Source organism: Populus trichocarpa, chromosome 2 (assembly GCF_000002775.5).
Source record: "Populus trichocarpa isolate Nisqually-1 chromosome 2, P.trichocarpa_v4.1, whole genome shotgun sequence".
In the NCBI taxonomy this organism is placed as follows: Eukaryota; Viridiplantae; Streptophyta; class Magnoliopsida; order Malpighiales; family Salicaceae; genus Populus; species Populus trichocarpa.
In genome coordinates this window covers 21,635,883-21,663,768 of record NC_037286.2, presented here as the reverse complement: position 1 = coordinate 21,663,768, position 27,886 = coordinate 21,635,883, and the positions used below count along the sequence as shown (strand labels likewise).

At 31.6% G+C, this 27,886-nt stretch overlaps 1 protein-coding gene and 1 pseudogene across 1 annotated transcript; one reads left to right on the top strand and one right to left on the bottom strand.

Annotated features, from left to right (window-relative positions):
* Positions 1 to 2,789: 2,789 nt before the first annotated feature.
* Positions 2,790 to 4,690, bottom strand: LOC112326430 (5'-adenylylsulfate reductase 3, chloroplastic-like; annotated as a pseudogene).
* Positions 4,691 to 18,026: 13,336 nt separating this feature from the next.
* Positions 18,027 to 25,963, top strand: LOC7489892 (cellulose synthase-like protein H1). The gene is made up of 9 exons (XM_024594477.2): positions 18,027 to 18,377; positions 18,533 to 18,851; positions 19,236 to 19,361; positions 19,522 to 19,638; positions 20,439 to 20,651; positions 21,543 to 21,678; positions 21,792 to 21,970; positions 24,837 to 25,187; positions 25,284 to 25,963. Exons 1-9 carry the CDS (start codon positions 18,118 to 18,120, stop codon positions 25,827 to 25,829), a joined length of 2,247 nt encoding a protein of 748 aa, XP_024450245.1. The 5' UTR covers positions 18,027 to 18,117; the 3' UTR covers positions 25,830 to 25,963.
* Positions 25,964 to 27,886: the final 1,923 nt, after the last annotated feature.

The window sequence follows — 27,886 nt, the reverse complement described above, 5'->3', positions numbered from 1 at the left end:
CCCATAGGCAAAAAAAAAAAAAAGGAAAACAAAAAGGAAAATAAAAAAGAAAAAGTCAAGTGTTTCACTGTGCACTATGTGCACAGTGATACATTATATGTAAAAAACAGAAGAAACAAAAGCAGAAAAAAAAAACCTGCTGCTACAGTGAAAAACCAACGCGTTTTAGAGTATTCTATAACTATAATAATATAATGATATCCTCGTCCGTTTGGGTGTCGTGGAATAAATTCCGGTCATTTCCGGTGATTAAAAACCAAGGTTTTAGTTTTTGGATTCCGCAACTTCATTTTTAACATGATGTCACCTACTCATTAACTCTATTTTCAATTTCAAAATACCATTTAAATAAAAAACAAAAGCCTTTTTGGATTTCAATATAATTTTTCCGGCATGGTTAAAGGCCAAAAGCTGCTTTATTAAACTCTATTGTATATGGGAGTAAATGATAAATGAGTTTGTTTTGTGTCAAAACACTTAAAAGATAAAAGAATAATATAATTATGAGAAGATATCAAGAATATTTAATTTTTATTTTTTTATTTCTTCACTAGTTAAAAAAAACTATTAGATAGTGTTTGATTATTGTCTTATAATAAAAAAGACAGAGATATTGAAGAAAAAAATATGTTTATTTGAAAAGATAAAGACAGACAAATAATTGTTTCTAAGACAATTTTGAAGTGAATTTCTATACTTTCAAAACAAGAGGTATAAAAAGACATGTTTTCAAAGACAATATTTATTATTATTTATTTCTAAAATATCATTGTCCCCTTAAAACATGTAAAAATAAAAATAATTATTATATGGGGTAAGGCTCGGGTCACAAGTGGAGTTGACCCTTAACCTAGGTCAATATAAAGATAAAAATGATTATTATCATAGTTTTAAAACTCGACTCGAGAGTCAATTTTAGATAAGGTCCAAGTCATGTGTTAGGAGGATGGACCCGAGTTGACTCGGGTTAACATAAAATAAAAGTGGTTATTATTATAGTTTTAAAACTTGATTTGAGGGTTAACGTGAAACAAGGCTCAGGTCACGAACTAGGAGATTCAACCCGGGTTGACCCGAGTCAGTATAAGGATAAAAGTTGTTACTATTATAGTTTTAAAACCTAACTTGGTGATTAACCGGGGTAGGGCCTAGGTCACAAGTAGAAAGGGTCAATATGGTTTGACCCAAGTCGACGTATGGATAAAAGTAATTATTATTATAGTTTTAAAATCTAAATCAGGAGTCGATCTAAAGCAAGGTTCAAGTTATAGGGTGGGAGGGTCAACTCGGCCGACCCAAAAATTTTAATCTTTTTTTTTCAAAAATTTTAACGGGTTCTTAACCCATGTTTTATCCTTATTTAACCTAGATTTTTTACCAGATTAGGTTGAGTCAATTCTTCCTCTATGTTTTCTTAAACTCGGATTAACCTGTTAAATCAATACAGGTTTTATAACTAAGATTAGTATAATATTATTAATTTCAATACTAGATATAAACTAAAGTGAAAAAACAATACATATTATATGTAAAATATTTTTTTTTCATATTTTATTTTTTCTTGTCCACCATAATCAAACAGTATACAAAGACAATCACTTTATTTTGCACATCACTACCAAACACAATTATGTCCCAGTCTCATTTTTTGCCTTGTCTTCTTTATCTCTTCTGTCTCGGAACAATAACCAAATGCTATTCTATAACCTTTTTTATAGAAAAGATTTGAAAACCCTAATAATACTTAATAGAAAAATAAACTAGAAAAAATATTTTCTTCATATAGAAAAAAAAACTAGAAAAACATCATAATAAAGAATAAGAAAATAAAAATAGGACGGAATAAAATTAACTAAGGAAAATATTTATTTTCTTAGTAAAGCTTTAACATGAGTCTCCTGGATTAGAAGTAACTCGTCCTCGAGTTTAGTCTTCAGTTAGAAACCATACTCCACCAAGAATATCTTTTTATGTGTGGGCTACTCAATTGTGAGTTTTTAATATCTTTGTTTGTTTCATTTCATCATGAGTCTTTAACATAATACCTTTATGCAGGTTGTCTCATTGGGGGTCTCATCACCAGGATTTCAAATGACAACAACTAATTACATAGACGAATGCAACATATTATTTCCTAGACGTTTATTTTCGAAGAGGAACCTCATCATCCCTTCCTACACAAGTGCACCTTTTTCAGCAACCTCTTTCAGCCATGGTTGTTTTGCAATACACAACAAAAAAAATTAACCACCAATGATCGTTGAGATCTGATACCAATTAACACAGACAAAAGTGAATGATAAAGGAGTTTGTCATATGTCAAATCCTCAAAGACTAAGATCAACATGACTATGAGAAGACATCAAAAATATTTGATTTTTATTCTTTCTCCACTTGCCAAAAAACTATTATAACTCTTTATATAGAAAAAACTAGAAAATCTTAATAATAATAAATAGAAAAAAAATGTTCACTTTAAATAGAAAAAAAAACTAGAGAAACATCATAATAAAAAATAGAAAGAAATAAAATTAACTAAGAAAAACTTTTTTTTTTCTAAAAAATCTCCTCCATAAAACTTCCTTCTCTAACACGAACCCATTTATGTCAAGATTGGTTTTTTTCATGGTTGGAATATGGTTAGTTCAAAACACTCTCTCTCTCTCACACACATTTTTTGTTGACTCTCACTCATCTCTTGCTTCACAAAAATCAAAACATGAGAAAAATAAAGTATAAAACCGATACATAAACATCTAAAACCACATGGACGTCCTCGTAATGAAAAATTCTAAAAATTCAAGAACCAAAATATAGCATAAAAAATACACGTTGTTCCTCAAACAATGACGTCCATGGTAGAATTGAGTCATACGTTACCGTAATGAACAGGGGAATTGAGTAAATGATAACACCAGAAGTTTAAACAAGAGTGGGGGCTCTTATCTTATAATTGTGAATTCGAAGCAAAATAAAAATACAGGAACGTTAAATTCATTGATACATTTTGGCAAAAGTAGCGGCAATGTTAAAGAAGAAAATATTTTCAGCCACCACACTCCATCTTGGCTTTGGCTCACCATTGTCTAACAGCGAAGTTCATTTTATGCCAAAAAAACTTGGTGTATGGATAGGACTGACTGCAACTCACGGTTGAATAGGAGGAAATCTGAAGTCTCAAAGGGGAACTCTTAACTCTCACCACAAACGCAAGAACACTGAATCTTTGTGAAGAATATATATCAACATGAAAGCAGTAAGCAGATCACTGACACTCACCTGCTCCCTGTTTTTGCTCTATGCACTCGGCTCTAGTTCTTTGCAAGTGGATGAGTAAGGGTCTAAGCATGCTCTTAGGCATTGAAGCGAATTGACAAAAGCCAGCAGTGAATCAATATCCCTCTTCTCCGAGGAATATTTTACAGGCTTGGAGGCAGGGAAAATTGTGTAGTGATAATGCTCCAAAGCTGAATTTTCTGCTTTGCAAATGCCTTTTGCTCACCATCTACCCTGAAATTCCCAACCTTCACATTAGCATTATTAAATAATAATATAAATCATATCCTGGGATCTCATCTAATATCTTAAGTTATTGAGTTAAGATGATTCTTTGACATGGTATCAGAGCCTTAATGACCAAGTGGTTATGAGTTCAATCTCATCATCCCTATTTATTTGATAAAAATTAAGCATAAGGTAATATGAACTTATGCAAGTTTTAAGCTCAGTCCTGAGACCTCACCTAATAACTTAAGTTATAACTTAAGTTATTGAGTTAACATAGTTATTTGACAGCATTCACTGGCTTAACTGCCAACTCTAAATATGAATCTTCAATGGCTTATGCATGGAGTTCAAAAATTGGAAAAGCGTTGTCATGCGTTGTCCTAGTACTGATCAATGACTTGCAATTAGGTGAGGGTTATTTATGAAACAAACTTTTACCTGGAAAAAGCGACGCCAAGGTGCATCAAACACAACGAACCAAGGTTCAGTTCTGTTCTCTAACCTAGCAAAATTTTCTATCCCAGGCCTGCTCAAAGAGATCAAGTTTTGGGAGTTGAAAACATAAGCAACTCGGTCTCCTCCATTTGTGAAGGGAGAAACTCCATTTATGTGCTCATTGGATAGTGCATCTTCAGATTCAATATTTCCCTTATGTAGTCCACGCTCCTTCGCCTTGCCCTCCTCCCTCCAACACCTCCCTTCCTTCTCATGCTGCCAGGGCAAGCCCGGTCTAGTGCATGGCTCACAACCAGTTGAGACATACTTAGCATGCAAACTATTAACAGGCGCACATATGGGCACACATATGGTGTGGAGGAAGTGCCAAATAGCCTTGGTAACCAAATTTGCCACCGGTTTCCCCTTCACAAGGCTGATGATTCCAGCCCCAAGTCCTTCAAATGAAGTGTCTATTTGAACAGCAGAAGTATTGGCTCTAGTACCTGGAGACTGATCTGTTCTTTCGCTGTGATCCAAGCACGATGGCCCTTAAGGGCCCTTCTAAAACGTCTCTCCTCTGGTACTTGACAGCATTCTTGGTGCATGTATTCTATGTCAATGCCATAGTACTTTCTCCACACCATCCAAAAGCTTGTAGGTTTCTTTCAACCTCCATGTCTCCACCTCGAATGGGAGTGTCAGACGCACGCAGCTTCAATACTGCATGATTTTAAATTCTGTGTTCTATTCATAATACTGACAAAGGCATTATGATAAAATTTCCACGACATTTTAAATACATCCACACTTCAACAAAAAAAGGTTCAATAATTCAACTGCCATCAATAATTCAATTGGAGAGGAGCTTTTTGATGCTAAAAATATTACTTGGACACAATATACAGATCTTTTCATCAATGCTATTCTTTTTTCAGAATTTGGAATTAGATCTCTCTCATTAAAGTTAGAGAATAATATAAATCATATCTTGATACCTCATCTAATAGTTTAAGCTATTGGGTTGAGATGATTCTTTGACATGGTATCAGAGCCTTAATGATCAAGTGATCACGAGTTTGAATCTCATCATCCCTATTTATTTAATAAAAATTAAACACAAGATAAAATGAGTATATGCAAGTTTCAAACTTAAAAGGCTTTCACTAATAGTTTAAGCTATTGGGTTGAGATAATTCTTTAACAATTGATTATATTTTTCTATTCACATTATTTTATGTTAGAAGCGTAGCAATTGAAACTAAAAAAAAGTTTGAATTATGTATTCAACTCAAGTTTGATAAGTATTGCAAAGTTTTTTTTTAAAAGTATTTTTTATTTAGAAATATATTAAAATAATATTATTTTTAATTTTATTTTATATTAGCCCAAAAAATAAAAAAATAATTTATTTGTCGTTTTCAATTTTTTTTTATTAGGCATCTCCCGTGGCTGTGAATTGTGGTAGCCGAATGAAAATCCTAAAGAGAATAGAAAAGTTTCAAAAAGACAACACAGCTACCATAATTGTGGTAGCCATACATATTTTTGGTACTCCTGCTGCAAGGACCCACACATGTCATTGTTAGGGTTGCAGAAACTTTCACCACTGAAATTATATAAATAATAGATATGGAGAAGATTACATCATAAAAATCTAGTCAAGCCTTTACTTGAATACATTATTTATCAATCTAGAATATTAAATATACCAAATTTAATAGTTGTAATATTAAATATACCAAGTTTAATAGTTGTCTTTGTCATTCTAAAACATTGAAGTGAAAAGTTTGAATTAATCAGGTTAAATAACCAAACATAAACTCTGATATTATTTATTGAAAAAGAAGAACAGGGTGTTATAATTAATTTATAAAAATAAAGCTAAAAAACAAAAATACGATGAATGATATTTTATTAAGAGTTCTTTCAAAAGATATACCTTTTTATCTCTCTCAACTTATATGTAATGTTTAAGATTACAAATACGCCTTAAGTCCAAACTAATAGTACTTCAAGAAACATGTATTCCATGTCAATGCCATAGTACTTCTCCACACCATCAAAAAGCTTGTTGGTTTCTTTCAACCTCTGTCTCCACCTCGAATGGGAGTGTCAGACGCGCACAGCTTCACTGCATGATTTTAAATTCTGTGTTCTATTCATAATACTGACAAAGGCATTATGATAAAAATTTCCACGACATTTTAAATACATTCACACTTCAACAATAAAGGTTCAATGATTCAACTGCCATCAATAATTCAATTGGAGAGGAGCTTTTTGATGCTAAAAATATTACTTGGACACAATATATACAGAACTTTTCATCAATGCTATTCTTTTTTCAGAAATTGGAATCAGATCTCTCTATTAATTGATCGCATTTTCCTATTCACATTATTTTATGTTAGAAGCGTAGCAATTGAAACTAGAAAAAAAAAGCATTAAATTAACACTGTGCATGTGGTTGAAATTAAAATGAAGTTTGAATCATCAAGTTTTATGGGTGTGTGTTAGAATAGTAATAATGATTATTTTTTAAAGTAGTTTTTATTTAGAAATATATTAAAATAATTATATTTTTAAAATTTATTTAAATTTATTTTTTATATTAAAAAAAATTAAAAATAATTTATTTGTTATTTTCAATTTTGTTTTAGTAGGCATCTCCCGTGGCTGTGAATTGTGGTAGCTGAATGAAAACCCTAAAGAGATTAGAAGACAACACAGCTACCATGATTGTGGTAGCCATACATATCTTTGGTACTCCTGCTGCAAGGACCCCACACATGTCGTTATTGTTGCATACAAGCTACTCTTGAAGACTTTTTTTTATAGTACTATGTCTGCGTACGTAGTATAAAAGAGATAGGGAGAAGACCGGTAGGTTTACAACCAAAAGTCATGTTTTGATATAGAAACACAATCACATCAACAAATTAGTGTTGTTGTATATTTGTAAAGGAGGGCAAGTTTTGCCATAGAAATTAAATGAGAAAATTGTAGGGGGGAAATAATACATTTTTATTTCTAGCAAAATGAAAAAAAAAATTGTAACTTTAAAATGGCAAGTAAGAAAATTAAAGTTTAAATCCCCCATCTTCACCACCTAGCTTGGCCCCTGTACAAATCCAAACCACCTCGTCCTTTTTCTGACCCTCTCCTGTATGAATACAAGTAGCTAGCTAGCTTTAAACACTTATGATAAATAAACTCTTGGTGGGAAAGACATCAATATACTAAATCCATAATCTATAAGTATCAATTCTTGTTCTTGTTGAGTAATTAAAATATGATCAACCAATTCGGATTAAAGATATTTTGAATATAGGTAAAAAGATTTTTTTTTAAATCAATACCCTTTTTCCAATTGAAATTGCCTTGTAACTTGGCTGAGAGTAATTTTTTTTTTTCAATTTTCAATCTAAATACCCATTTGTTATTGAGTGCTCTTTTGCTTTTACGAAGCTTCACTAACTCAAAAGCATGGTTCTCATGCGAAGGTTTTATCTCTTTTTGCATGGCTTTCAACCACTTATTTTTCTTCTCATGTGACATAGTTTCATCAAAGCATTTTGTCTCTCCCTTATTAGAGACCAGTAAATACTCATAAGAAGAATATCTGGTGGAAGCTTGGTGAGGTTTAGTGGATCTCCTTAACTATGACTCATTTAGAGCTTCTAGAATAATTTGTTCAGAAATAACATCATCATCATCACCATCCACTGGCTTAAGATCCTCAACTAATGACCCATAAGGAAAATAATCATTATCATCACTTTGCAAATCTCTCTCATGATTAAAAGGCATAAAAGGTAATTGCGGAGTAGGTTTTGAATCCAAACTAGCAGGAAAAAATTAGTAGATTCTATTCTCTTTTTGCTCCAAGTCTTCATTGGTTTGATCTTCAAAGAAAACTATATCCCTACTTCTAACAATTTTTTTTTTCATTTTTGGATCCTATAACCTATAGTCAAACTCATCATCTTCAGAACCTAAGAAAACACATTACTTAATTTATCTTACTATCAAGCTTAGACTTTCATATTTAGAAACATATACAAATTCCCTGCAACAAAACACTCTTAAGTATGCTTAAGAAATACTTTTTCCTTTCCATACTCTATCTAAAACATCAAAGTTAAAATGAACTAATGGAGAAAGGTTGATTATGAAAATTGTGGTCTTCATTGCCTCACTCAAAAAAGATTTAAACAACTTTACATAAGAGAACATATATTTAATTCTTTCACTAATGGTTTTGTTCATTCTCTTAGTCATTTCATTCTATCATGGAGTCTTTAGAATTTTCTTCTCCATCTTAATGCTACATTCCCTAAAATATTTCTCAGAAGATCCTTCTCCATTTTAGAATTGAGCTCAAATATATTTAAGTTTTCTACTAGTTTTGCTTTCAACTTTGGCATGGAAATCCTTAAAGATACTAATCACTTGATCTTTGGATTTTAAACAAATGGCCTAAAGTTTCCTAGAATTTTCATTACCTAATTATCGGGTTTTCTCCAAAATTATCCTTTTCTTTTAAAATTCAAAACAAAAAAATGAAAAAAAAAAGACTAACAACATGGCAAAAACAGGATGAGAAGGGTTTCAAATGCATGAAGGAACCAAACTGGAGTTTTAGATAAATATTGGGAGCCAATTGTACCCCATTGTACCCAAGACTAAAAAGCAACGCAGATTCAAGGTCAAATTGATTGATTATTAGATGAATCTACATAAAAATTAAGTCTGAGGAGTTAATTAGATTTTTTATAGGCCAATTTGATTTAATCATGGGCTTAATGAAAAGTTTAATTAAGTTTAAAAATTAACTTTGATCAATTTAAAACATTTAATTAGGTGCAAGGATTTAATTATACTTTAAAGGGTCAAACTAATTTTATTAAGGACTTAATTGGTGAAAAATTAAATTTGAAAGCCTAATTTGGGTTTAATTGATAAGATTGGAATTAGAGGACCAAATTTAATTTTTCTAAACTTAATTGGGTGAGATCAGGAACAAAATTGCAATAACATCAAAGTTAGAGGATCAATTAAGGGACAAATTGAAAAAATTCATAACCAAATATCTTTTTGCAAAATGTCGTAAATTTAGGGACCAAACCCAATTGAAAATAGAGGTGAAATTGAAGAAATAAAAAATTTAAAGGTCCAATTAAGGATGAAGTTAAAAATACCCAAGACCAAGGACCAAGTTGAAAAACACGCTTATATCAGTTGGCGTTTTTGAAGCTTTGCAAGGGTGAGATTGAATCGATTCTTGAAATCAAAATTCAATTAAAAACCTTATTGAATAAATTAAAAGATTAGGGGATAAAATAAAAAATGAGATTAATGATCTAATTCAAGCCAAAACATCAAAACGACGCAGTTTCATTTAAATAAAACAATATCGTTTGACTATGTTTTGACCAAAATGACTTGTTTTGTTTCAAAAAAGTGTTGTTTTAATTTACGCCAAGTAAAAAAAAAATTTCAGATGACACGTTTAACTACTACTCATTATCTTCAACCTTCAATAAAAAAAAAAAATGACAGCTTTGATGTCACATTCAAGCCTTGAAAAGAAAGAATTGAAGATTAGACCCTTATTACAGCCAAGGAAAGAGATGGCCTAATCTCTATGTTACATGAATATGCAGATTTCTTTACTTGGAGCTATGCATATATGCCTGGTTTAGACACCGACATAGTGGTACACATGATTCCCTTGGTGGAAGGAAGTAAGTTGGTTAAACAAAAGATCAGATGAATGAGCCCAAATGTGATGCTTAAAGTGAAGGCAGAGATATAGAAACAATGGGATGCATGATTCTTTGATGTGGTCTATTATCCTCAATGAGCTAAGTATTTGTAGTTCCCCAAAATGATGGTAGGATTAGGGTGTGTGTGGATTACAAAGACTTGAACAAAGCAAGCTCGAATGATGACTTTCCTTTACCATAGATGTGTTAGTCAACAATGTTGTGAAGAGTGTCGTTTACTGATTCATAGATGGGTTCTCATGATATAATCAGATTATAATGGCAGAGGAAGACAAAGAGAAAACTACCTTCATCTCGTCTTAGGGAACCTTTTGCTATAGAGTGATTCCATTCAGATTGAGAAATGCTAATGCCATGTATCAAAAAGCAATGGTCACTTTGTTCCACAACATGATGCACCAAGAAGTGGAAGTTTATGTGGATGATATATTTGCTAAGCCAAAGAAAGAAGAAGATCATGGGCAAGTATTAAGAAAATTGCTTAAAAGGTTGTGGAAATTCTTATTAAGATTAAATCCTGCAAAATGCTCATTTGGGGTAAGGACCGAAAAAATATTGGGTTTTGCAGTTAGCAGTCGAGGAATAAAAGTTGATCCGAACAAAGGAAAGAAAATCTAGGATATATCGGTGCCAAAGATAAAATCATCTCACAAGATAAGGATTCATGGAGAAATACTTGCGTTGGTATACACACGGAGAACCATATATTCCTTAAGATACCATGGTAGAAATGATGGATGGGTCAACTTCTAGTGCTAGCAACATGTATGGAGTTGTAGATGATATTACTAATCCTTATAGAAATATTGTTATGGATGCGATGAGAATGAATCAAGGTCATACCAATCAATGTCCAATCGTAGATGAAAAACCTAATGTAAGTGCAACCAGGTTTTTTGATAATTTAAAAGATTTTAATGAACCATTATGGGATGATTGCACAAATCACGATAAATTATTGACCGTTCCATAGGTGTTCACCATCAAGTCGGATCATGGGTTAAGTGAGGTCGGTTATGACAGAATTATCGAATGGGTGAGAAGCATTTTACCTGAAAGGAACATGCTGAAAGAGAACTTCTATGCTACTATGTCCATGATGAAACCCCTCAGTCTAGGTTACTAGAAAATTGATGTGTGTCCAAACTTCTGCATGCTGTATTATCTAGAAAATTGATTGAGTGCAGAACATGTGGGTATTCTTGTTATAAACCCATAACTGGCAGGGAAAGGGACTATTGCCGCATAAAAAAAACTTAGATACTTCTCAATCACACCTAGACTATAGAGGTTATTCATGTCACCAAAGACTGCTGAGCACATGACATGGTACCATTCATATGATGTTGTGGATTAAGTAACGATGCACCTTTCCAATGGTGAAGTCTGTAAACACTTTAACAGTGTGCATCCTTAGTTTTCAGTGGAGACTAGGAACATGTGTCTTGAGTTAAATACATATAAATTCAATCCATTCAGGTCATTTGTTGCTCCTTATTCTTGTTGGCCGGTGATACTCACGGTTTACAACTTTCCACCAGGGATGTGTATGAGGCCATAGTTTATGTTTTTATCTATGGTCATACCTGGTCTTAATAGTCCAACTCAGAATATAAATGTTTGTCTTCGACCATTGATTTTATGAATTACGCACTATCTAATCCGAGAAATATTAGTGGACACGGTATTAGATGCCCTTGCAAGAGGTGTAAGAATAAAAAGTTTCTCAATCTAGATATTGTTACAATGCATCTTCTACAAAAAGGATTTATGGAGAAATACCCGAGTTGGTATGCATATGGAGAACCATATGTTCCTTAAGATACCATGGTAGAAATGATGGTTGAGTCAACTTCTAGTGTTAGCAATGTGCATGGAGTTGTAGATGATAGTAGTAATCCTTATAGGATTATTGTTATGGATACGATGAGAATGAATCAGGGTCATGCCCATTAATGTCCTATCATAAATAAAGAACCAATGCAAATACGACCAAGTTTTTTGATATTTTGAAAGATTCTAACGAACCATTATAGGATGATTGCACAAATCACCATAAATTATTGATCGTTGCATAGGTGTTCACCATCAAGTCGGATCATGGGTTGAGTGAGGTCGATTATGATAGAATTATCGAATGGGCAAGAAGCATTTTACCTGAAGGGAACAGGCTGAAAAAGAACTTCTATGCTATTATGTCTATGATGAAACCCCTCAGTCTAGGTTACTAGAAAATTAACATTTGTCCAAACTTCTGCATGTTGTACTATCTTGAAAATATAGAGTTGACCGAGTGCAAAACATGTGGGCATTCTTGTTATAAACTCAGAACTGACAGGGAAAGGACTCTTGTCACATAAAAAAAACTTAGACAGTTCTCAATCACACCTAGACTACAGAGGTTATTCATGTCATCAAAGACTGTTGAGCACATGACATGGTACCAATCACATGATGTTATGGATGAAGTGATGATGCACAATTTCAATGGTGAAGCCTGAAACCACTTTAACAGTGTGCATCCTCAAATTTCAGCGGAGACTAGGAATATCTGTCTTGGGTTATATACATATAAATTCAATCCATTCGGGTCATTTGCTGCTTCTTATTCTTGTTGGCCGGTGATATTCACAATTTACAACGTGCCACCGAGGATGTGTATGAGGTCATAGTTTATGTTTTTATCTACGATCATACCTGGTCCTAATAGTCCAAGTCAGAATATAAATGTTTGACTTTAATCATTGATTGATAAGTTGAAGCACTTGTGGCCATTCGAGTCTTTGACTAATGATGTATCAAGGAAATATAATTTTTTAATGAAGGTAGTTTTGATATGGACTATGAATGATTTTCCTACTTATGGAATGGTTTCCGATTGGATCACACATGGAAAACTAGCATGTCCATACTGTATGAAAATAACAAGGCATTCACGCTAACAAACATCTTATCTCGTACTATTTCAAGCCTCAATTGAGAATAAGAATCAATTGTGTTTTAAGTCTTGATGTTGGTGGGGAATTGCATTCGAGTGGAAACTTGTCAATATTCTCCCATCCTGAACGACCCATACCAAAAAATACTGTAAGCGAAAAATATTTGTCTGAAATAGAATTCAGAAAAGCATATAATTATGTGTTATTTAACTGCAATCAACTTTTTATTCAGTAAGTATATTATTTAACATGTCACTATTTTTGAACAATTTACTTTTATAATATCATAAAGTGATATATTGTTGAATTCCTCGTAGGCAACATTATCAATATTTGTTGTCCTAAAATTCACAACTAGCTAAATCTTAAATCTTTTAATTAAAATATAAACAATTTTCAAAGTGGTTTAAAACAAATTTAAGTATTGTTTAATTATTCTTATCACTCAGGATACTTAATTTCATTATACATTTCTCGTTAACTGTTCATGGTTGTACTTCATATACCAGGTTTATCAATTAGGAGGGAATGCTAGTGTTACTTTGTCTTTACTAAGTTTGGGTCCTAAAAGAAATATGAAGTGCTATAACAGGTATCTCGTCAATGGACATGTGTTTCATACTGAAGAATATAGGCAGGGTAAAAAGACATATAACAATAGGGTTTGTGTTAAGGGATCGACTTCTAATGAGTTTGAAGTTGACTATTATGGGAAGTAAGAAGAGGTAATTGAATTGCAATATTATAGCAAACAAAATAGAGTATTTTTATTCAAATGCTATTGGTATGACACCACTAATAGAGGAATCAGAGTAGATCCCTAACATGGTTTGGTCGAATTAATTCAAAGGCTAGACTCCACAACATGCTATTGGTTCGACGATGTCTTTGTTTTCATCATGCAATGCTAGCAAGTTTGTTACACATACACTTCTTCCTTTAGAAATGATCGTTCAAGAGTTGATTGATTATTCATAGTGAAAATCAAACTCAGGGGTCTTGTCGATATTGTTTAGGATGGGAACAATGAATTAACTGTAGGAGATAATGTCTTTCAATTTTAGAAAGGACAAGTCAAGTGACGAAGAATAAGACAATTTTGATTAATTTGCAAAACACGAATATGTAATTCCATAAACTATAATGTAATATTTATGGACGAAATTCACTTCAATGTAATGACAATGATGTTAGTTTATTATTCAATGACAAGTAAATATTTTATTATTATTGTGATGTGAACTAGTGTTATTGTGTTGTGCGTGCAACTGTGAGTTTAAGTATTTACAGGATAGATAAATAAGGAATATAGATCTAGTTTGGCATCAGACACTATTTTTACTTTAATGGATTGTGTCTGTCGGTATATTCTAATGGTGATGGGAATTGTTCCCCTTCTCCCTAGCACTGTTTATGGTGTTCATTATACACGGGTATACTGATATAATGTTTTTATCGATATATCCCAAAGACTATGGGAACTATTCCCCTTCTCCCTAGCATTGTTCACTTCTCAAGACACTGATAATTAAAGCTTTTTTCACCAACAAAATGCTTTTTTATTTATTTATTGTTGACTGTTTACTCTTTTACCAATGACATCACCGGTAAAATGAAAAGTTGTCGATAATATGTGGGTAGTATTTAGAGGGTTTCTGAAAATCTTTGTGCTAAATGAAAATTTCAACTTGACTTCAAAGTACAATCACCAACAAAAATCTTAAATATTTAATATTATTTCGGTCATTCCATTGATAAAACCTAATATAAAAGACCACGAGCATAACATACGGGGCTTCATCTTCTTCATTCTTCTCCTTTCTTACTCTCTCTTCTTCTCTTTTATATTCTCTTATTTACTCTCTCTCAACAATTCATGTTATTTTTCTCTTCTCATCAAGCATCATATTCTCTTCTCATCCTAAGGTTTGTTGTTCTTCTTCATTTTTCTTCTTATTTTTCTTCTTTGTTTTTGGTTTTTTTATCCCTTTTCATTTATTTTGTTTTTTTTTTCATTCTGAGCTGAAACTAAGCACGTCAAAAAGGTAAGAATTTTTCATTCCCTTTTTCTTCTTTATTTGTGTTTTTTGTTTTGCATTATTTTTGTTTTTTTAGGTCATTATTTTTGTTCAATTTTGAGTTCTTACTAATTTTATGAATTAATAGTTGTGTTAAATTTTATTGTTATTGAAATATTTTTTGGAATTTTAGTTATAATTTTATTTCATTTAGAATTATTTTTTTTTGTAAATTTAGGATCACAAATATTACCACTTAAAAAAAATTGTGTTGAATTTAGTTGTTATTGAAATAATGTTTTCATTATTTTGATGAATTTTAGTTATTTGTTTTCAATTTTGTTGTTCAATTTCAATTAATTATGTTGGATTAATTTTAATTATTATTTTGAATTTTTGTAAATTTAGTTTATTTTTTTTTAAATTTAGTATTATATATATTACCATTTAGAAAATGAGAATTTTGTGTGAAATTAAATTATTCTAATTTGTTGGAAGAAATTGGATAAAATCAACTGGTTTGTGGCATATATATTGTGTATTTATAGGTGTTTTAGGTAGACTCTCGTATAGGGGAGGTGCTGCTAAATGTTTTTTAAAAATAAAAATCGTTTAATTTTTATGTTAATTTGTGTAGATGCCTAGAAGAAAATTTATTGCATATCATAAGGACATGATCGCTGCTTATTCTTCTAGCAACAATACTGATGATCACAAGTCATTAGGTTCTGACCAAGAACAAGCACCTGAGGCACAGACATCGACTCATGACGTGGGGTCGTCGAGTGCGATCTCACAACATCGAGGGGGTCCCTTCATATTGAAATCCATTTCCCCGTAAGTACGAGGCTTAGTGGAACGACAACTTTTCAATGTAAGTTTTTTTTTGCTTTCACAACATGTTTAATAATTTTTTTGAAAAAAATAATTTTATTTAACGAATGCAATTTCAGTTTTACAGAAATTGAGGCCACAAGAACAATAGCATCGGTCTTTAAATCATCTATGGAAATTTCATTATTTCAATGGAGCTAGGTTTGCAAATATCCTGAATGAAAACCGCAAGTCGATTCATGGTTTTCAAGGTTTAAGGTCAATATTAACTTAAATATTTTATTATTATTTTAATTCGGTTAGTTTATTGAAATTACTAAAATTTTTGTTTTATAAATTTTTACTACAAGGAAAATTTTGAATGGGAGAGAGCTGATGAGGAGGGTATAGGAGAATTATGCTGAAACTACGTTAGATCAAAATCAAGATAATTTTTTTAATATTAAAATTTTATTTTTCATTTAGTAATAGATAATTTATTGATATCATATAGGTTGCATGATTTTTGGCACAAGACTAAAAAGAAAGCAAAAAAAATATGCGAGAGAACGAACTTCCAGCCTGGAATGACACGGTGGTTTGGGAGGATTTCAGACTGCCATATATCTCGAAGGCTATATGGACGGAATACATTCAAAAAATGAAGTCTGCATGCTTCACGCAATGATCACAGTCCGGTTCAGAGAACTAGCATTGGCATGTTCTTGACTCCATTACCACGCACACCAGCAACTTCATTCTATATGTTTCACATGGAAAGCAAATGGTAAGATTTTTTTTTATTACATCCATTTTTTATTTGTTATTTTTTTATAAATATATTTAACTGACAATATTTTTATGTTGCAAGTTATGGTTCATGGACGCGAGCCAAGCCCGATGGAATTTTTGTTGAAACAAATGTGCGGAGTGATGACCGCCAAAAAAGGGTGCAAGAGTTCATGGATAGTCGAGCTTAGCACTTTTTGGTATGTTGGTTTTCAACCATTTTTTTATTAAGTTATAATTTCCTTCAATTTGATGAATTTATTTTTTTTCTTTCCATGATACATATAACAGTTGTTTGAAGGAGAGATATGAGAACAATTCTTCGATCCATCCGGATATAAATCCAAATCTGTGGTTGGAGGGAGGATTGTTCGGTGGGCTCGATAGAAATCTGGTATACAGACTCTCTAGCACTATGACAGAAAACTTGTGTACGACCCGTAGTATCTTGACTATTGGATTCTTGCAATCAGTTCCAAGCACTAAAACTCCTGAGTTTGGGGTGATATTAGACCAACAAACACAAGATTAGACAACCCATCTTAATGAAAAATATAAACGACTCACTACGGATTATGAAGAACTCCACTGAGTGGTAATTGAGATGAGATCACATATGGGTGATCCATGTGCTCCTCCTTGATGGCCCTACGATCCCAGCAATGACCACCTTTATTTTAAATTTATTGTATTTGAACCTAAAAATGTTTAAATTTAGAATAAATATTTAATTTTTATATTATTTTAATTTCTTTTTATATATTTGATTTTTGTTTAATTTTAATATATTTTAATTATTTTTCTAATTATGTTCAATATTTTAAAAAAAAATATTTTAAATTATTACTGACGAGGTTACCGACGGAACACTTCCTCCAGTATATTCTAAAGAGTTGGAAAATAATTACTACAAATGTCATTGCTACTGTTAACTCAAACGAAATTACAGATGATATTCTGTTGGTGATAAGTTATATTTGTCGATGAATATATCAATGGAAAAATAAAAACACCAATGGAATTACATATGATTTTCTTGTCGGCAATATGTTAAATTTATTGATAGATTTACCGATGAAATGAAGCGGGTAGATTTTTTTTGGTTTGCTTTATCCTTTTGTAAATTCATTGGTAAACTTATTATCGCTGGACTCACCAACATACCATGAATTATCGATAAGGATTTTTCCAATGGACTGTGAGAGTAAATACCGACAAAAAATTTTATGAATAAAACTAATAAATCTTGTAGTATTCAAAACTACTAATATGTTCATTCGAATTTCAAATGGGATCCCTTTGTCTTTTTATTGTATCCACTAACTTGATAGTTGAGGAAAAGTGTTATTTAAAAAAAAAATATCCATTCAAATTTTAAAATCTATGTTTAAATAATATTATTTTAAGTGTACAAGATTGATGTAGAAATTAAGATTGCTTTTAAAATTGTTAGAAAATAAAATATAATCTCATAAATAAATTGGTTGAAAAAATTCTATATTTATCAATAAAAAATTGCAATAAATATTATAACTTCACTTTCTCCTAATAATAATTAAAAAAAAAAACTGACACCTATCAATAATGCAATCAGTTACCGTTTATTATTTTTGTTCTTCTCCGAATAGTACGACGTGTTTTCATCGCCCATCATTTAAAACTCACGGTCAGAACTGCAAGATATTTATAAATAAACAATCACAGCCATTTACATCGTCACGCACTCCACATATGTGTGGATATATTACATGATACCGAAACGTAACAAGTCCATAATCCTAGCTCTAGCTCTAGCTCTAGCTCAAGCTCAAGGCTCTATCTTCAATGGCCAAAGCAATCTCCTCTCCTAATTTATATGACAAAGTTGCTCTTAAATACCCTATACATAGAGCCTTTGATATTACAATCTTGGTTCTTCTCATATCTCTCCTTGTTTATCGTCTCCTCTATATCAGCAACCATGGATTTGCTTGGCTTCTCGCTCTCCTTTGCGAGACATGTTTTACCTTCACTTGGGTTCTCACTGTCAGTAGCAAATGGAATCCAGTGGAGTACAAAACATACCCAGAACGCCTTTCACAAAAGTAACACTCTTTTTCATGTAGAAACAGTACCGTGCAATTTTTAATTATAATAATATAAAAATCGATTCGTTTGAATCACTTCCTTTCATGCATATACATAACCTCATGTTCTGAACTTTGTTGCTGTCAAATGTTCTTCCTTCACCAATTAATAGGATACAAGAGCTGCCTCCTGTGGATATATTTGTTACAACAGCAGACCCGGTGCTAGAACCGCCGATACTCACTGTAAACACTGTCATATCCTTATTGGCAGTCGACTATCCAGCCGACAAACTAGCCTGCTATGTATCGGATGACGGTTGCTCCCCTACCACCTACTATTCTCTTGTTGAAGCATCCAAGTTTGCCAAGCTTTGGGCTCCCTTTTGCAAGAAGCATAATATTCAAGTTAGAGCTCCTTTCAGATACTTTTCTAGTGAGGTACCTCTAAACAATTCCTCGGAATTCCAGCAAGAATACAACAAGATGAAGGTAATCTTCAACTCGGGAATTAGTTAATTATCTGGAATTCGTCAACTTTGCGTCAAGGTTTTCTTTCTTTTCATTTGCTTGAGTAACAACACTCTGTCCAACGTACACTTGATTAGATAGACTCCTTTTCTTCCTTTTCTTGATAGTGAGTGCATTAATACAAAACAGTCATTTAAAAGATGAACTCTGAAAAGTTTAATGGCTGTTTAAAAAAAATAAAATATCTGCTTTACAAATGATATAAAAAAATATAAAATAAAATACCTCCGTATATTATATATGTATATAATGTTTTCTAAATTGATTGACGATAAGGTAATAAAACAAACAGGACATGTAATAACTACGAACAGTAAAAACTAGTGTTGTTTCCATGTCTGGTAGGATGAGTACGAGGAGCTTGCCTCCAAGATTAACGATGCAGACAAGAAATCCATCGAGAGGAATCTAAGTGGTGATTTTGCTGCCTTCTCAAATATAGAGGGCAAAAACCATCCAGCTATAATCAAGGTAAAGTCACTCCTTACTGTTATTATATATAAATATTTTTGTTTCTTGGTGCCTTCTAATTATATATGATGATGCTCTTTTACATAGTAATTTTGTTTTTTTCTATAGGATTTCACAAATATTTTGAACTTGCTGATAATTTTTGACAAACGTTTTGAAGGTTGTGTGGGAGAACAAGGCCGGCATTTCCGATGAGTTACCGCATTTGATTTACATATCAAGAGAGAAGAGGCCAAAGCATCCACATCATTACAAAGCAGGTGCAATGAATGTGCTAGTAAGTAAAAAACTGCTCTACACTGTGTATAGTACATAGTATTGTTTTTATAAATAAAGATATAGCGACACAAACTCTTAATTCAAATTCTTGATACGCTCACGTGAATAAATCTCTCTTTTTATATATATTATTATTATTTAAAAATATATATGATGATGATGATATTTTTATTATTATTACACTACTATAAATTTAACAAATACAAATAAAAATATAAATTTTTTTCATCTATAAATTATGATAAATTTTATCGGTGAACTTATTCCTCAATAAACAACAACAAAAACATTCAATCAGTATATTAAGGAAATTGTAGTGGGAAAAGAAAGAATAAAAAAAAACAAAACAATACGATGATGTGTAACTTTTATCGCTGGCTTTACCAACAGAATTAACCTGACAATAAAATTTATCCATAGATATACCGACAGTAATAATTATTAATTTTTATGAAAAAGTAAAAGTGATAAGATAGACAATAATGAATTTACACTCTTAGATTATTTTTTAAATTCAATTAAAAAAAAGTTCAACACATTATTTTTCTAATTTGATTATTGTACTTATTGTTTTTTTTGGATTTTCATCTCTTTTTTTGGGTTAATTTTCTAGTTTATATACGTAAGAAATTGGAACGTCTCAAGAGTTTGGATCACTCCATCGTGATCATATTTTTATTGCACTAGTTCATCTTACAATACATTAAACGCCAGCATGTAATATTATTGATCAACTTTATCGTTTAATACGGTTAATTAGAATTTAATTAATTTTCTTGTTGTATATATGATGAACAGACTAGAGTCTCTGGAATGATGACAAATGCCCCATTCATGTTAAACCTAGACTGCGATATGTTTGTTAACAATCCAAAGATTGTTTGCCATGCAATGTGTCTGTTGCTTGGTTCCAGAAACGAAATGGAAAGTGGGTTTGTTCAGTTCCCACAATATTTCTACGACGGACTGAAGGATGATCCATATGGGAACCAGTTCGAGGTTTGGCACAAAGTAAGTGCGTCCAAAATCCTATATATTAAAATTAATTACAGAACTTTTCTCTATACTTTATTGTTAAATTAATAAATCAGAGTAATCCGACCCGACCCGGGATTGACCCGTCTAAGGAGCTGGGTCCGGGTTATATAAGTTGATCCGGGTCAACTCGAATTAACCCGGAAAAATTCAAAAATATATATTTGAAGTTTTTAATATTTCATATAAAAAAATTAAGAAATAATTTATGTGAATATAGGCTATACATATTATAAATAATGAAGTTAATTTAAAAGATTTTTTATCCCACATTGAAAAAACATAATTTTTTTTCTTGTGAACATAGAGTATATATACTAAAAGACTTCAAATCCAACATTGAAAAAATAATTTTTTTCTTATGAACATATACTAAAGGGTTTCAAATCTCGTATTGAAAAAATAAAATATTTTTCTAGTATTTATATATTGAACTTTGAAAAGAGTTAAAAACCAACTAAAAAATATAAAAAAAAGAGTCTCTGACTAGGAGAAAAACACATTTGAAAACAAAAAAAAAAACCCGGGTGTCATCTGGGTTTTGCCGGGTCGACCGGTCCAGTTATCGGGTCGATCGGGTCCCGGTTCGACTCGCCAGGCCAATCCATATTTAATAACTATGTAATAAATTTCTTAATTGATTATTTTTTAACATTTAAAGATTTGGATTCTTAAATGCTTGTTATTACGATATCATGTAAAAAAAAATGTTAATCTAAAAATTTAAATCTTTAAATAAGATTTGAGCAGTAATGGTTTTATATTATTATATTAACGAAGAGAGTATATATTATTTAATTAAATTTCAATGTTTAAATTAGTACTAATTCATTTTGCTGTTTTGGTTTTATCTTAATTATTGATTAGTATATAGGGAACGGAATAGTTGGAATTCAAGGACCTTTCTACGGGGGAACAGGATGTTTTCACAGGCGTAAAGTCATCTATGGTTCATGTCCCCGTGACGTAGGAATTCAAGCAAAAAGTCTCACTCCAGTTCATGGTAATGCTTAGTATATAGATTTTTTTTTTTTTTCTCTCCTCTCGCAGCTGTCGCCACATCCTTTCTTCTCGTGTTTGTGTAACAAATTTCCTTTTTCTTTTTTTCTGAACAAGGTGATTTAACTGAGGAGCAGCTAAAAATATTCGGCAATTCAAAGGAGTTCGTCAGATCAGCTGCTCATGCATTACAAGGAAAGGCAAATATGAGTCCTAAAATTCTTCCAAACTTAATTGAGGCAGCACATGAAGTCGCTGGCTGTGGCTACGAGTATGGTACTAGCTGGGGTAAAGAGGTAAGTGTGAACACAAATTGAGGGTTTAATTGCTCAAAAAATTGTCATTCACTCTTTGGAAATTTCTCCCTTTTCATCTCATGTCCGGAATGCTGTCAAGAATATTGTGATCATGCTTGTAAAATATGCACCTTTGAATTCAGATAAATGATTAGGATTTTCATACAGTGGATTAGTTATTCTACATATTGGGTTGTCTTAAATTGTGGGCTCAAGTTAAAAAAAATACTCATATATTTAGTTCATATAAAAAACTAAAATTGTCATATTTTAAAAAAGTCTTATTTTATTAGTGTTTCTATTCTTTATATTTTGGTGACTAAAGAGAAGAGAAAAAAAAGTGTGTTTTGGATTACTTTAGGATTTTAGGTGAGATGTGTAACACTTTGTAATATCTCATTTTCTCATAGTGAATTTTTATGATCATCTCACCCATTGAGTAGGTCTAATAAGTTGTCGAACCACATAAATTCTGTGTGTGCTCTTGTGTGATTGATTGTTCTTTTCTTTTATATTTCTCTACTTACCAATAGATTTGAGATTTTAAGGTTGTTTCCACTATAAACTGGTATCAGAGTTTGCCTGGTTATCAGTTAACTTTTGAGATGGTGACAAGAGTAACATCGGTGGTGAAGTTTGATGTAGATAAATTTAATGGTAATAACGATTACAATATGTGGTGTCTTAAACTATGCACTTTGTTAGTTCAACAAAGTTTTTTTAAGGCACTGAAAAATGTAGATAATTTGCCTAAAGAGATGAATGATGAAGAGAAAGAAGATCTCATACGACGGGCACATAGTGTTATTCACCTTTGTTAGTTTGTCTAATGAGGTTATGAGAGAAATTGTTGAGGATACTAGAGCTTTTTTATTTAAGACAAAGTCATAAACTCTTTACATGACCAAATCTCTGATAAATCGATTGTATCTGAAGCAGTTGTGTACTCTCTGGATTAAAGAAGGTATACCGGTTAAAGATCATTTTGATGAATTAAATAGAGTTAGATTTGTGAAATATTGATGTTGTGGTTGAAGATGAGGACCGAGCTTTGATTTTATTGTGTTCATTACCGTCATCTTTCTTCATCTTATGATCATTATATTAATACTTTTTTTGTATGAAAATGATAGTCTTAGTTCAAAAGATGTCAAAGCTTTCTTAAACTCTATAAAGTTCAAAAAAGCAAGTGTCAGAGAGTCATAATGTTTATCATGTAAAGGGCTTGATTATGAGGGGTATAACAAATACTAAGGGTTTGGGTAGTAAAGGCAGGTTTAAATCAAAATCGAAGTTTAGAAAAATTAAATGTTTTGAATGTTATAAAGTATGACACTTTAGGAAGAACTGTCCTAAGCAAAAACAAAAGAAAAAGGAGGAGGAAACCTTTAATGCTAAAAATCTTATTAGTGAAGGGGAAATTGTTTATGATATTGAAAGTGTTTTCTTTGTGTCTGCTGGTATAGCTTAGGTGATTGGTGGATTTTTTAATTCAGGTTGCACATTTTATATTTATCATAATATAATTTGATTTGGCATTTATAAAGTTATAAATGATACTATTTTACTAGGAGACAACAAATAAATTGTTGTTGTTAATGTGAGTACAATTTGAATAAGGATATATGATAGTGTTCTCTCTAATTGGGAAGCACAGTTGTTTTTTAGGAATGCTTGCTATAATTGTTTTGTTTGATTTAGAGCTTTAGCAATTGAATCTTAAAACACCTTTCTACATGGTAAGCTAGAATAGATAATCTATATGCATCAGTTAGAGGGTTCCATTACATAAGGTAAGAAAGATCATATGTGCTTATTGAAGAAGTCATTGTCTGACATAAAGTAGTCACCAAGGAAATGGTATAAATAATCGATAAAATGGATATTTTTTTATAGTTTCTTATGTGAATTTCTTTTATTTTCTTGCACATGAAGTAGGTCTAAGTTATCGAACCATGTAAATTATATGTGTACTCTTTTATGATTGATTGTGTTTGTCTTTTATATTATTCTACTTGCAATTGATTTAAGACTTTAGGGTTGTTTCCATTACACATTCAAATATATAATGGAGGACTTATTTGATTTTAAATAATTGTCTGGGGTGCCAACTCACCTTTCTTCATTGTTCATATGAACATGAAAGAATGTGGCTTTTATTTTGCATTTCCCCTCTTTTTTTAATTTTTGTCATTCTTTTTTCAATCTCATCCTTCAATATTTGCTTAATTTTGAATTTGTCTTCATAAATTGTTTTGGTTTGCTTTATATAAAGTTATTATAATCTCAAACAAATATCTCGATAATTGGTTTGTGCTCGACTTTTTAAGCATTTATTTTTGTTATCATAGCATTAAGTAAAAAATAGTTTTTTTTTTAAAAAAAAAAGTTCTTAAACCCAATGGAGTCCATCACTCGAATCCTGAATTTGACGGGTTAAGCCGCGAAACCTAAGTCAATCAAATATGGCACGTCTCAATATTAAAAAAAAAAAATCTTTTTAATTTTTTTTAAAGTCAAACAATGTTTTTTACTGATTTGAGGTTGTTTTTGAAGTTGTCAAGTTGACTATAACATATTAGAATAACTCTCAGATGATTTAATTATCGAGAGGTTTTAAGGTTAATTCATTGAGCCAAGTTTAATAATAATGTTAAATATTACATGAATATTTTTGCTTACATTCAATTTTTGGAATCAAGCTGCAAGTGTAACGCTGCCTTGTAAACTATTATGATGAGGAATCAATTTCAAGTTATATCCTTATATTCAATTCTTTGATAATCTACTCTTAAAAAAAAAAATCATTGCAAGTGTGTGTGTGTGTATTTGATTGATTGATCGATCATGGCAAGTTTTATCCCAGGTGGGTTGGCAATATGGATCCGCAACAGAAGACATCCTCACTGGATTAAAAATCCATGCAAGGGGTTGGAGGTCCGTTCTTTGCACGCCAGATCCTCGAGCCTTTCTGGGGTGTGCTCCACGGGTTGGACCAATCTCGATGACCCAACAAAAGAGGTGGGCAACAGGTTTGCTTGAAATATTGATGAGCGAAAGAAACCCCATTATTGCCACCCTTACTGCTAGGCTTCAATTTAGACAGTGTTTGGCATATCTCTGGATCCTTATTTGGGGGTTACGCTCTATTCCTGAGATTTGCTATGCAGTGTTGCCAGCTTATTGTATCATCACCAACTCCAGTTTCCTGCCCAAGGTGAGCAAAAAACCTAGATGCTCCCTTTACGTTCTTTCCATGAACTTCAATTTAGCATTATTTCTTCTAAAACTTAAAATTGGCCGGTGAACGCAGGCCCACGAGCCAGCCATGTATATCCATGTGGCCCTTTTCCTGAGTTATGTCATTTACGGTCTATTAGAGTACCTTGAAACTGGATTGTCAATCCGTGCATGGTGGAATAACCAAAGGATGGCAAGAGTGAATGCAACAAATGCGTGGTTATTTGGAGTTATAAGTGTATTCTTGAAGATTTTGAGAATTTCAGGGACGGTTTTTGAAGTTACACAGAAAGACCAATCTTCAAACAATGGTGGCGATGAAGGCAGGTTCACCTTCGATGCTTCACCAATATTTGTGCCTGGGACAACCATTCTGCTGCTGCAATTGACGGCATTCGTCATGGGCTTTGGAGGCATGCAATTACCATCCGTTAACGATGCCTCAGGGTTGGGAGAGATATTGTGTAGCGTATTGGTGGTAATGTGCTTCTGGCCATTTGTGAAGGGACTGTTTGGCAAGGGAAAATATGGGATTCCTCTATCCACAATTTGCAAGTCATCTCTTTTGTCATTATCTTTTGTGTACTTGGTCACTAGTACTTCGATGGGTCAACTCTAATGACTTTAGCTGATGATCTTCGAACCTGATAATCACTTAGATTTGGTTGATGTCCTTTGATACCTTTATCTGTTTGATTTTATTGATCCCTTGACCGTTTATATAAATAGTGAAGGCAGTGGACGATTCTTCTTCTTCTTTTCCTTTTTTTTATCTTTTTTTTTTTTAACTCTTCCTTTCACTTTTGCTTGATTTTAAATTTATCTTCATTGAATTATTATAGTCTCAAACAAACATCTTGTCATTTAGTTTATATTTGATTTATACTCATTTTACTAGCATTTATTTTTGTTATCGTATAATTAAATAAATAAAAAATTTAAATAAAACAAGGTTTTTAAGTCTAATGGAGTTCATAATCTGGATTGTATATTTGACAGGTTAAGTCATGAAATTTGGATTAATCTAATATGTCGCAATCTAAAAAAAAAAATCATCTTGAATTTTTTTTAAAAAGTTAAATCATGATTTTTACTGGTCGTCCAAGTTGCTTCTGGGTCTGTCAAGTCGATGGAGTCACATCAAAACAACTCCCACTCAATTTAATTTTAAACATGGCCTAGGAAAGAAGTTAGGTTAGAAAGTTTTAAGGTTGACCTACTAGGCCAGATTTAATAACAATGTCAAATAATTCCTTGTGATATGATTTTTTTACATTAAAAAAATTGATTCGATCTACAACGTCACACAACTCTATAAACTAGTTTTTTTTTAAGAACAATTAAGACATATTTGTGTCCTTAATAACATTAAAAACATTTAAAAGAACAATTCGATCTTCAATGAGTTTTTTTACATTTAAAACATTTTTTGTATCCTTAAAGCGTGTTTGGAAAACACATCCTTGAGACAAATTTCAAGCCTATGTTTTTTATGCAGCCTTATTCTCCTATTTTTTTATATTTTTTCAAACACAACCTTAGCTTAATTTCAAATAGTTTTTAGATTTTTAATTGACCATTTTGTAATTAATTTTAGGTCTTTTATACTATTTTGATCTTTTTATTTAATATTTGAGATTGTGAAATTATACATAAGAGACTTTTATGATATTAAATAAATGAGTTTTCATAAACAAAAGTATAAAAAAATCCTTCTTTCAAAAAATATATATATGTTTTGAAATTACATATGGTCAAGTTTTTCCAAAAAATCATTTTTTTAATAAAAAAACAAAAAAAAAACGAAAGAAAAAATATTTTTATATTTGTCATTCATCATGGATGTAATAACAAATTTATTAAAGTCATGAGAACTTGGCCTAAATTTCAAAAACACCAAAAAACATTAATTTGTCTATTTTTAATATCGAAGATCATGAACTAATACATAAGAAGTATTCCCAATATAAAAAGAAACAAATGAAAAAAATATGTTTTGGTTTTAGAATGGCTAGGTTTGACATATAAAGTCATGGTCCACCTTACTGGGGTGGACCTGCTTTAACCAATTAATAGAAAAATGGTTAGAAAAATACAATAGAGACTTACTAATAATCGGACAAATAAGCATTGTAGTTTACCTTTGGTGGCGTGTCCTAGGGTGATATTGTCCTTCTTATACACAACCAGTATCTTTATCCAAACTTTGAAGATCAATTTTGGTTCTTAATGACCAAAATACTAGATGGTGACTCCAAACCTTTTAAAACAAAAAAGAACAAGAATTTCTTGTTTGTTTTCTACACCATTAAAATGCTGATCTAGGAGGATGGTTATCGCAATGCCGCACATGTGTCACAATCATTATCTATAAAAAAAATTAGAGAAATAAATGGGTGATTGTGGATTAGAGTGGATCAATAATCTCTTTAAAAAAGGTGTGAGGTTGCTCTCTAGTTTGAAGGGTATCTAATGCAAATAACATTCTTTCTCCTTTAAGCTCAAATGAGGAGAGTATATTCAGAAAACTCACTAATAATTGTCAATATCATATTCTTCGATTAGTTAAGGGTATTCTCTAAGCGATAATGTTTATGGTATGATAGATATTTACCATTTTCCTTGCTTTTTGGTATCATAACCTTTATACTCATATTTTTTTATATGATGTTTGTA

Bases quoted from the DNA above. Each gene is read 5' to 3' on its own strand.
- LOC7489892 (XM_024594477.2), top strand. From the start codon at position 18,118: ATGGCCAAAGCAATCTCCTCTCCTAATTTATATGACAAAGTTGCTCTT. The intron at 18,378-18,532 runs GTAACACTCTTT...ACCAATTAATAG, and splicing joins CCAGAACGCCTTTCACAAAA to GATACAAGAGCTGCCTCCTG. The intron at 25,188-25,283 runs GTGAGCAAAAAA...CGGTGAACGCAG, and splicing joins ACTCCAGTTTCCTGCCCAAG to GCCCACGAGCCAGCCATGTA.